Source organism: Pistacia vera, unplaced genomic scaffold (genome assembly GCF_008641045.1).
Source record: "Pistacia vera cultivar Batoury unplaced genomic scaffold, PisVer_v2 Contig136, whole genome shotgun sequence".
NCBI classification, from domain to species: Eukaryota; Viridiplantae; Streptophyta; class Magnoliopsida; order Sapindales; family Anacardiaceae; genus Pistacia; species Pistacia vera.
The window spans coordinates 1,428,549-1,441,318 of NW_022195423.1; the positions used below are offsets into that span (position 1 = coordinate 1,428,549).

Here is a 12,770-nt window from a genome sequence, read left to right on the forward strand (position 1 = left end):
GTATTGATTTTAAGAATTATCAATAATATTTCTAAATTTATGATTATATATATATATGTTGGTACAAAAATGTTGGTACAGAATTTTGCACCAACTAGCGAGATCTGATCGACCTTACTGGGATCGAAATCGATGTGTGCGTGATTAGTGATAATCAGCGATGAATATGAATGAAATGAACTAAAAACAAAGAGATTTTTAAAGTGATTCAGCCAGGTTAATAGCGTAAGTCCACTGTGTTTTTATATTTGCTGTGAGAGTTTATAATGCAATTCTTATCTGAAATTCGTGACCCCCTCCTCATTGTCTGAGGGGGTTTATATACAAGATTTGTACAAAGGAATAAACGAAATTTAGGGGATTACAACTTATTTGAATAAGAATTCCGATATCCTCGCGACTGGGCAATGTAATTGCATAGTGATCACTATTGATCCAGTCATTCCCGCAATATCTAGGATCTGAAGTAATTTGGGGGATTGATTGAACGATTCCTCGAATTGCTCACGACTAGCTTATGTTGGGTCGAGCTGCAGCTCGACGAGCTTATGTTGGGTTGATCAATCATAGTTGCCGAGCTCATTCTAGGTCAAGCTATACCCTTGAGTTGGCCCGAGCTTAGCGAAAAAATCACACACAACATCTGCCCCCTAGTGTTCAATGCTCGTTTTGGGCTTCGAAGACTATTGCTCGATTTGATGTCAAGCTCAGCTTCAACAGTGAGTCTCCGAGTGCGTGTTCGACCAGGCCCCCATGGTCATCCTTGTGCTTGGCCGACGTACCTCACACTTGGATCTTTATTCCTCATGGTACCTGTCAAAACTCAGAATATGAATTGTCAAGGCATAAAGGTAATTTCCGCGTGGTCGTGCGGCATTAAATGCGACAACCTTTATTAGTTATGTTTCGTCGTGCATGGGTGACGACAACTGTTCACCCGTGAAGTCAAGGTGACGTGCGACGACGGTTATCATTATAGCAATTTGATGGTTTGTCGCTCCTCGCAGATGGTCGACACGTGGCCACATCTACAGGCTGAGATTGCTCGATGAATGAAGGGGCAAGGTCGACTATAAGTCGATAGCTATGATTAAACTCCGCCCCTTCGTCTCCCATGTAAACCACTATAAAAGGTGGTGAAAAACCTTAAAATAGTCACTCCGAAAGTTATTCTGACTCTAATTCTCCTTTGCCGTTGTTCTTACATCGTCGCGGTGGTCTTTCCCATGAGTTCCCAACACTTTCCTTATTCTGGTAAGGCTCTTTCCCCTATTTTCTTCTATTTTTTCTGATTTCTGCGTTAAAGGGTGGCTACTACAGTGGACACATTGGATGTTTTAGGGTCTGCTTGGGAGTTTTTTTTTCACTGGTTTTAGGGGGTTTTTAACTAGACTGGTTTTGAGGTGTTTAAAAACCCCCACTTGTCAGATTTTTAATGGGCTGGTTTTGACTGGTTTAAACCCCCCCCCCCCCCCCCCCCAAAACCAGTGTAGTGTATTTTTGAGGGGTTTATAAAACACCCCAAATCGGGTTGTTTTGGCTGGTTTAAAAATTTTATCTCAAAAAAACCCTTTTCCACTCCCTTTGCTGCACACAAATCTCTTGCTGCTGTTGAGTTCTCTCTAGCACACAAATCTCTTGCTACTGCACACGAATGCAACTGTATGATCCATAACACACACCATGAAAAAGAAAACTTTGAAGAAGCTTTCATTATTAATTTTAACTATGTAGTCTTCTGTAAATGCTATTCTTCGATTTCTCGGTTAGACTGTTCTTCATTCTTTTAGACACCTATATTGCCCCTTTAGATTTCCTAAATTTAACAAACCACAGAAACTTGCATCATGAGAATGGATAAGAAGTGTTAGCTGATTTGAGAGGAAGCTTTTAGATCAATACCAGTAATGGGATGTCCTTTTTCATCCAATGAAAATTACTTGATTTGTGTACATATGGCTGATTTAAGTTTGAATGAGGCTGAGAGCATGCCGATTTTGATTATTTCTTCATTGTGTATGGGATATACTGCTTCTATTATTGTAAAGCCGTGAGAGAGTTTTCATTATTATTTTTATAATTGTGTTTTTCTATTTGAATTGTGTCAAAATTTAGCTCTTAAGCACTTTCTTGGTTATTATTTGTTACAAGATATTAAGCTTGGATGTTGAAATCAAACCTTCGTGTTTATGTTGTCTAGGAAATGGCCTCCTATAACGGAATTTGTTGAAGCAATCATAACTGTCAGAGAGAGCCTATTGTTTGATTGGATAGAAAGAAAATAAAAACAAATAATATAGGCATTATCTATATTTATCAAAGTTAATTAAGCAAAAGAGAGAGTGTTTTAACTTTATGGGCATTTATGTAAATTTATCATTTAAAAAAACTGTCAGAACCGTTGGAAAATAAACTCCCAAGCACAGGTTGGGTGTTTTATAAACCGCTACTAAAAACCCCTCAAAACCGCTATGATGGTTTACCCTTAAAACCACTACGATGGTTTACCCTCATAACCGCTACCATAAAACTCCCAAGCAGCCCCTTAAGGTTTTAGTAGGGTTTTTGGTTGCGTCTCCAACTGTCGGTATCCCGGGTAGGTTGTGCACTTTTGTTGTATTGCGTGAGCTATCTTGGGTGCTTGAAATAGAAGTGAGTGTGGAATGGTCGCCGATTTGTTCGAGCTCTGACACATGTTCGCTTCTTTTTTCAGGTACCCAGAAGCAAGCTACAACCATGTCTTCCTCTAGTAGTCATACCATAGACTGAATGTTCAATTCGCTGGTAGGCTCGGCAGCCCTTGGGGATGTGTCCCCTAAGGTCTTTGAAGAATTCATCACTCGAAGCTCGAACCCCGACACTATAGGCTTGTCCAATTGGCTCACTCCCCACCGTCTCCAGCCCATAGGCTATGAAAAGAACCACAATTCTCGATCACCCTCGGGGATCTCGAATGCATAAGAGCGATCTATGCGCCACAACTTAACTTGATGGTTTAGGGGGAATATTCTCGGAAAAACCCCCCATATGGATGGGTAGCAATCTATGAGACTCTCTGTAGGTGCGAGGTATCCATTCCCCCGCCCTACTTCATCGATAATGTGTTGAGGTGACTCAACATTGTTCCTCTTCAACTAATGGCCCATTTTTACGTGATCATTATCGCGATGTACATCACGTACATGATCGCTGACTTGGGCGAGCTGTCGATCGAAGAGCCCATCCACTTGTGTAGGCTCAAAAAAGGGCTAGACCAGACGTACTATCTTTCCAAAGCGAGGAGAGTACGTTTCAACAAGCTGGTCAACATCCCGAAGAAAGTTTCACATTGGGATTCACAGTTCTTTTTCTACGAAGCCTGGGAGACCAATGTCTTTGCTGCGAAAGCGAGTATTATTCTAAAACTGCAACTAGAAATAATTTAATAAAATTGTTTGGGAAAATGAAATTAGAATTAAAAAATAAAATACATAGTTTTCATGTTAGTGTGGCTCTAACAGCCGATATTTGGAGTGGTAGAGCTAAACAAGATTATATTTGTGTGACTAGTCATTATTTTGATAACGAATGTAAATTAAATAAATCTTTATTGGGATTTAGATTAATGGATGTGGATCATAGTGATCAACAAATTTATAGTAAAATTATTGAAGTTTTATAAGAGTATGATGTTGTTCATAAAGTTATAAGTTTAATTTTAGATAATGCAAGTGTTAATAGTAGAGCTATAGATTTTTTTTAAATTAATTTTCCTTTTTATGACGATTTGAAGTTTTTTTACCAACGATATGCATGTCACATTATTAATTTAATTGTGAAGAGTGGTATGAAAAAAATTAGAAATAATATTGATAAAATTAGAGATTCTTTAGCTTGGATTACTAGTAGTAATAGAAGAAATGATGAATTTCAAGATGCCTGCATAAAATCAAATGTCTCCTAGAACTTTTGCGTTAGACATTCCTGTTAGATGGAATAGTACTTATTTAATGCTTGATTCATGTTTACCTTATGCAAATTTAATTAGTTATTTTGTAACAAATAATAGAGGTCCTCATTATTTGGTAGAAAATAATTGGCATATAGCTAAAAATTTTCATTTTCATTATTTTCTTAAAATTTTTTACCAATCCACTTTACAACTTTCTAGTGTGTATTATCCTACTAGTCCATTGGTAATACATAAAATTATAAAAATTTCAGATTTATTTAGAAAAAACGGAAACAATGAATTTTAGCGAGACCAATAAAAGCAATGGAATTAAAATTTAAAAGTATTGGAAACTCATTCCTTTTCTTTATTGTTTAGCTACTATATTTGACCCTAGAATTAAATTAGTACATTTAGAAAATAGTTTAGACACATTAACTGAAAATTTACAAGACAAAACATATGCCAATCAACTAGGAGAGCTAAAAGAGTGTCTTACAGATGTATATTTGCAATATGAAAACAGGTAGGGAATCAGCAAAGAGGTGAAATACCTGAGGAAGTAGCATCAGAAGAAACAAATGAAGACTTCGACTCCTGGAGTGCACTTAATAGGCCGAAGAGGACCCGAACCCGGAGCACATCCTCCTCTTCAGAAGCATCAACAACGAATGTACTGTCCTCCATGCAGCTACAGAGTAATGAGCTTCACTAATATTTGGGAACCCCCCACATATTACCAGCAGATCCACAAAAAAGAGCCAACTTTGATGTCTTAGAATATTGGAAAACCAGAAAATGTATTTTTCCGGTATTATCAAGACTTGCCCTAGATGTTTTCTTTGTTCCTGTCTCAACCGTCTCATCCGAACAAACATTTAGTGCAAGTGGAAGAATTTTAAATGAAAGGAGGACTAAACTTTCACAAAAAATGATTGAAGTCTTCACATGTCTTCGAGATTGGGAACAGTCACGCCATCAGGATCAATACGAGGTTATCGACGATACTTTGATAGAATCGTTTCAATTTTGTAATATAGATGATACGAATGAGGACAAAATAGATGATACGGATGGGGGAAGTCCTAGTCAACCTCCAAATTAGTTGTTTTGTAAATTGTAATTTGTAAATTAATTGTCAATTATTGCACTCTTTTTTTCTTACCAAGTTTTTGTCCCAATTAGGTTTTTCTTGGTAAGGTTTTTAACGAGGCAATAAGTGTTGTAATTTCTTATTCTTATTTTATTTTTTGATAAATGAATAAATCTAATTTTTCTTATATTACAATTTCATTGTATTAAAATTGAATTAATATTTGAAATGTTAACAAAAAAAATTAATTTAATTGAATTATTGATATTTGAAAAGTTAACTAAAAACAATTACACAAAAGAAAACAAATTAAAAAACAAAAAAAATTAAAAATTAAAAAAATTATGGGCGCAGGTCGGGCTAGGCTAGCCTTTTTGGCCAAGAGGTTCCATAACCCGTGGTGGGCCGGGCCGGGGGGTTATTTTTCCATCTTTAATAACTATGAATGTTTTACTCATATCTTGCTTTTCGTGTATTGAAAATTTAAAAATAGAATTAATGATAGACGTGGTTTCATGATTTTTTAAAATAATCCAATAGATCCGATACAAGATTTTTAGATTTATTTTTTAAATCTTTAATTACATCAATTTTAATAATTTATCCCTATAAATCTCTCATGCCAATTGTTTGTATATCCAAATTTCTATTGATAATCTCTTATTCTAATTGGAAAATAATTGAATTTTTGTTACAAAATTAGATGATTAATTTCATTTATATATTGAGAGGAACAATTCTCTCGTGTATCCAAAGCACTTACAATCACCTAATAAGGGAGCATATGTCCTACACACGATGATATGACACAACCTCATTGGGTGGTTGGATGCATTGGAAAATTATTCAATCATTAGAGTTTTTTATTTTCGGTGAAACTATTAATTTAAATTCATACCACATGAATTTTTACCCTTTAAAGTATTATGGACTTGAATTTTACTCTTCTAAGTATCATAGGTTACAACTTCAAAAACATATCAAGGTTTAAAGTTCGTAATAATTTTGAAGAGTAAAAGTCCTATATATCCATCTTTACTAGATGTACATATATACATATTTTATAAATGAAAAATACTTATAGATTACCTTTAAAAAAAAAAAAAAAAAAAAAATGGGGTTAAGTCCTCTATTTCAATATCAATATCTTTGCCCAAAGGGAAGTGAAGACTGTCATCACCAACTTTCAAGCAAATAAATAACGAGCTGTATCATTAATTTAAATGCATTGTCTTTTATTACACTATGATTTATTCATTCAACATTGTCTAACGATTTTCTTAAATAATTTATAATTAAACTTGATTACAATTTAAACTTTAAATTTTATTGTTATAATTAATCGAACAAAAAAACAATTTTGTGTATCAACTACCAACATTCAAGTTACTGAAATAAATATATAGAATAATAAAATTCATGGTTTTAAAACCCGGACTGGCTCGGCTGGTTGAACCGGTTGGACTGGGACCCGGGCCTTCTCCATGTCAGGTTACCCTTTCAACTGTTCCAAGTTTAAAATCTATCAAATACACCCCTAATTAATCATCAGTCCCTGAATGTTTGAAATTCAGCAAATACACCCTCTGGCCAAATGCAAATCGGCAATGACCTCCCCTTTTCCGGTGACCTTCCACCTTCTCTTATTGTCAGAAATCACCTTCTGACTTTCTCCGGGGCTGTGACACTTCATCTCCCGCCGTCGCACAATTTTCGTTGTCCAACAATTTTTCTTCCATTTCCCGGCGTCGATCACGCCTTTGCCGACATCAATAAGCCTCCTCAACCACCAATCTACCTTCTCCCAAGCTCCCTTGCCATCGTTCACGAAGATCCACAATCATCTCGCCAAAAAAAGCCATAGCAACCGTTTGACTTCCATCACCGATCTGCCACTTTCTAGCGATGCCTTAATTTGCCAACTGCTAATTCATCCTCCCCATCACCTGATCTACCCTCTTTGGTGTGTCGTCACCGCTCTCTTAGTCGATCGTCGATTTGATTTGGCCAGGGGTTGTGTTTGCTAGATTTCAAACCTATAGGGACTAATGGTATTTATTAGGGGTATGTTTGCTAGATTTTAAACTTGTCAAACCATTGGTTAAACCGGTTAACCCATGACCAGATTGCCTGAATGGGTCACCCCCGGGGTCGGGTTTTGAAACCTTGATAAAATTAAAGAGAAAAAATAAAAACTTAAATACAAGTTAAAGCTTTACCTCTTCACAAGCAGTGTGTTCCTCTATCCAAAACATATTAATAAAAATATCAAACAATGGCAGAAGTATTTCAGGTATTGAGAAACAAACCCAGGGAATTTGCAAAGTAATTGAAAAAATATTTTCATATTTCCTATATTTGTAAGTCAAAAACCCACAATCATTTTCATAAATCAGAATTATTTAACATCCCATAAATTAAATTTAAACGTTACCGTGGGTGTAACTATTTGGCTAGGACTTTGCTTAGAGCCAGAACTTTTCATTTTAATAAGTAAATATATAAGGGTTTGCGTGACGGTTTTTTTTCCAATGGTTTTGAGGGATTAGACTAGTTTTGAGGTGTTTTAAAATCATTACTTGCCAGATTTTTTATGCACTAGTTTTGACTGGCTCAAAAACCCCTTAGAACCAGTGTAGTGTATTTTTCAGGGGTTTATAAAACACTCCAAATCGAGGTATTTTGGTTGGTTTAAAAATTTTATTCCACAAATACCCTATCCACTATAAAAATATCCCAATTATATCAAAAAAAAATTTAACCATATTATGTACGTCTCTAACCATATTAAATATAAAATAATTTTAAGCAATCATAAAAAAAAATTATTAAAATCTCATTTCTAGATGCTTTCTTGGAAAAATGGAGCTACAGTTTTTCAATCATTCCAGATGCTACAAAGAGTGGCGAAGAAGGATAAGGAGACTTTATCACATTTAAAGTTATAAAATACTAATAAGTAAAAAGCAAATAAAGAACTCTTACCTTGTAATTAAAAAAATAAAACTCTCAAATACTAGTTAGAGTTAGGGTATTTTTATGGGCATATATATAAATTTATCATTTTAAAAAAACTGTCAGAACCGCTGGAAAATAAACTCCCAAGCACAGGTTGGGTGTTTTAAAAACCGTTACTAAAACCCTCTCAAAATCACTACGATGGTTTACCCTCAAAACCTCTACGGTAGTTTACCCTCATAACCGCTACCATGAAACTCCAAAGCTGACCCTAAGAGCTTCCTATGTTTGGATTCATATGCAAAATTTCATAAACCAAAAAAATATTTTTTGATCATGTAAACAAGGAAACGTATAATTTAATTTTTAATTATATATTTTTTTATTTTTGGTGACTGTGGGTATCCGACCCAACTTGCGTACACCTTAACTAATTTTCTAAGGTCCTGAAGTAAAAGATCGAGTAAATCTCCTCAATTGTCACCCCTATTAGTGCTTGGGGTCATTCGCACTTGAGAACCATATTAGACTCTTTTGCTCTTTTACCATTAGACCATCCAATGATGCATTATTTATAAGTTCAATGAATGATGATATTAATAATGTATAAAATTAATTTAGAAGAATGATTTTGCAAAGTCAAAATCATATACTTTGGACCCACAACAAGAGGAAAATAAAACATAAACATCAATGAGTAAGAAATGGTGCATATTAAATTAGAAAATTTGTTTTCACATTAATTTAATAGCGTATACAATAAGTAGCAATGACTTTTTACTTGATTTTGAAGTTAATTTTTTTACTACTTAAAAAAATGGAAATAACTAAATAAACAAATAAAATAATATTACTTTATTAAATGATCTTAACTTGAAAATTAAATTATATATTTTTAATGCTAAATTAAAATAAATAAACTAAAGATAGGGGGATTTTTTTTCCCTCAAATTTTAAGTTCAGAATTTTTACAGTTTATCCTTATCTTTTGTACATTATAAAAATTAAAATAAAAAACAATTCATTTCTCTGCAACTTGAAATCTTAAACAACATGGCGTGATATAAAAAAAGAAAAGAAGAAGAAGAAGAAGAAGAAGAAACAGCGTGAGAAGTGAGAAGACCTGAAGAAGTCAAAGTCGTTGTTTAATGTGTTATTGATTTATTACATAAGTGTATTGTCTTTTTGAGTTGCTTTTGTGACGGTTTGGTCGTTGGCATTTGTGAAGAAACTTTCCAACTATACTTGAATTGGTCTGATAAAACAATACAACTTCTTTTTCCATTTTGGTGGTTGTTTAACGAAGCTGTGTTTTAACATTAATGGCAGTGAGTTCTCTTCTCTTACTTCATCTTTATGTCTATATTTTCCGCATTTATATCAGAATTATGAGATGGGTCTGCCTTTTCTACAGGTTCTGCTTTCTGTTTTGTTAAATAATAATGCAATACTGTGTCTACTATGCTTTGGTTTTTATATCAGTTTAGTATGTTTAATTTGGTGTCAAGATTTAGTTTTGGTCCTCTTCGTTTGTCCTTTTATGAACTTTAATATTAAAGTTATGATTATTTAGCTTCTGGGTTTTAGCTCTTGCATATATGTTGTTTAGTGATTTTTGCTCTGTTTGAGCATGTATGAATGGATTTTATTTTAGTTTTCCTTTTGAATCACAAATTATTTTAATGATTTATATGGGCACTGGAACACGGCTGTATGCTGTGTGGCGAATATGATCCGATCAACATATAGGCTTTTACTTATATATAAGGGAAAATAATGGAGGATGATTTTAGCTATACCATAATCTAATCTCATAGAAAATGAGTTGTACCATATTTTTATTGGTTGAACTTAATAAAATTCTAACAGACTACATTACCACGATGTAATAGTTTTTTGTTTTGTTTGTGTTCTGCTTGAGAAGAGGAAAGCTGGCTTAATTGAGATATGATGGCATGCTTAGAACACATTTGGCATATTCTTTGAAAAGAGTACTCTTAATGTGATTTTGCATAGTTTTTGGATTCAATTAATTCATACGCATTACTGGTTCGTGGATACCTTCATTTCCAATAGATTACAAGAAGGCAGGGCAAACCAACCTTAAACCTGAAATGATTACGGTCATTCCAGGAGAAGAACCTGACCTTGGTTTGGTAACTTTTCACTTTGTCTCAGCGGATGCATGCCAAAGTTTCTGATTACCCAGATTAAGTTCTTAATGCCTGGTTGTACCTTTAGTGCTTAAGTATGTATGCATCTGCACACTGTGCTATTATGAACATTACGGTTTGTTGTTAATGATTTCACTATGGTTCAGTTTGTCTTTAAAGAACAATAAATCAGTGAAAAAGAGCATAAAATGCTTGCTAATGAGAATGTTATCACTGCTACAGAACTTACTTTTGGCAACAATGCATGTCTATGATGCGAAGAAATTATATAAATCTAGACTGATATCTGGAAATGACTTTCCAGAATGCTGAGAGCAAAATATTCACTTTTTATTCCACTTGGTCATCAATATTAGCTTTGTTGAAGATTTATTTTCCTTAAATCTTCAAAAACAAGAATACTGATTCTTGAATTTACTGGTTTTTGTTACAAATCACCCTGTGTGATGATTCAACTGATACTGCCCTTGTTTGTTTATCTTCAACTTTTCTGTTCTTTGATTTTTTGTAGCAACGTTCACAAGTGCCCAAGTTTGGCAATTGGGAAAATGCAGACAATGTCCCTTACACAGCCTATTTTGAGAAGGCAAGGAGTAATAGAAGTGTGAAGAAAAATTCAAATAATACTAGAGGAAATCTGGATATTTCTTCTGATAATCTGTCTCCAGTCCAAGCTCCTCCTTTCCAGATGGAGATCAAATCAGGATCACAAAAGGGGCAAGAGGCACTAAGGAAAAAGCATGTGCAGAGCTCAAGCCGAGAGGATGGTGATCTACGGAGGCCATCTGAATCTCTGCTACACCATGACCCTGCAAACCGGAAAGATGCCAGTGGCTTACCTCTTCACCGTGATGGCAGCGTAAGCTCCAATGATAGCCCTAAAAAGGCCACACGGCAGAATGTAGGGTCTGATCACAGAATTGAACACTTGGCCTTAGCCAAAAATCACCAAGCAAGGGTTGGAGGCAAAGGCAGTGGAATATCTTCTCCCTTGTGGCCAAGAAAGAGTTCAACAGAAGGTAGCAACAACTTAGCTCCCTTAAATCCTGGAAGATCCCAGATGAGATCAGTTACTCGAGGAAATGACACTGTAATTTTCTTCCCTTTGATTTCTTGTCAACAACATTCTTAAATTTGCATTAACACTTACTACATTTTGCACATAAGCATTTTATAAGATGATCTCTTCACAATGTTGAGGAATAGTTTCAAACATTAGTCAGTTAAGCTGAGATTAAAGGCTGCAAACTCAGAGTTAAAATTACGAATACATGGAATGGGGTTTGCGGTTTTTTCTGTTTTCTGTTCTCATAAACGTGCTTCCAAGAAAAAGAATGGGTTTCTGTTTAAGAACTGGTAGAAGTCTGGATTACTGGAATTGTAAAGTAGTCCTTAGTACTAATACAATGGTACATATACTTTCTTCAAATGCATTCAGAAAATTGATATTAGCTTTTCTGCTTATTTATTGGCAAACATCACCTAGAAAGTAGGAGAAAATATTTTTGTTGAGTCCAATTTGATACAGCTGGGGTCCTTTTCGCTGTAGCAAAATTTCTGCATTTTGATATTCTGGAAATAATTGGAACTTTGGCAGTTCTTGTTCTCTCTGCTTTTCTAGTTCTTTTTATTGTCATCTCTATACTTTACCTGTTAAAAGTGCAATACTCATTTTTTTAAAAAGACTAAAATACTTTGTTCAAATTATTAACCGATTTTATGGAAAGTGGGTGGGTTAGAAGAGGTTGCATTGTGCCACATTGATATATATTATCAAGTTTAATGATGTTACAATTCTTATGGCAGCCCAATCACAGTGCTGCGGTTCCAAAATTTGGTGATTGGGATGAGTCCAATCCCGCATCAGCAGATGGATTCACTCACGCCTTCGACAAAGTGAGAAAAGAGAAGCTGAATGGAAATGGAATGGAACCAGTTGCCGCAACCCAAAACTCTTCCTCCAGAGTTCGGAAGCGGCATGACAACAAGACACCCAAGGTATGTAGCAATATCTGTTAATGAATCAATTGTAATCCCTCAAAGCTTCAATGATGCATGTCTTGGCCATTTCTGGGGAAGCAAAAGGCATCATAAATTAATTACCTAATCATTTAGTTTGTTGTTTGGCTTGATATTCTGATATTTCTGTCACTGGCTTTACAGAGGTGTTGGTGCTTTCCATGGAGCAAGTGAGATGTGTTTCTCTTTCCTGGATGAACATAGTGCATAGGAAATATATACATAAATCAACAGGACCTGAGTCATGTATATTTTTACATAATGTTTGAAAGGAATAATTTATTTTATTAAGTCTTCCTGTATATAATTTAGTTGCTTCTGGCGATGTTATATATTTATGTATTGGCTTATAATTTTACAGGGAAAAAAGATGTTCATAACAATGAATTCCAAATGTTTCAAAGTTTACAAGACCAGACTGAGCAACAAATTTTAATACATGGTCAGTCAAGAAAAAAGTAGTGCATAAAAAACAATATCTTTTGGATAAAAATGAAATGAAGAATTGAATTTATGACTGCTACTTATAAGCCCATAATTAGCCATTAAAAGAGCCAATTGCCTCGTCAGGCACGCTTTACCCCTATTGTCTAAA

The 12,770-nt window shown here is 34.7% G+C and overlaps 1 protein-coding gene across 1 annotated transcript; it reads left to right on the forward strand.

The window, feature by feature from the left end:
• Nucleotides 1-10,836: 10,836 nt before the first annotated feature.
• LOC116122590 (RPM1-interacting protein 4-like) lies at nt 10,837-12,491 on the forward strand. The gene is made up of 3 exons (XM_031408420.1): nt 10,837-11,246; nt 11,963-12,154; nt 12,320-12,491. The coding sequence occupies exons 1-3, from the start codon at nt 10,845-10,847 to the stop codon at nt 12,347-12,349; spliced, it is 624 nt and encodes a 207-aa protein (XP_031264280.1). The 5' UTR covers nt 10,837-10,844; the 3' UTR covers nt 12,350-12,491.
• Nucleotides 12,492-12,770: the final 279 nt, after the last annotated feature.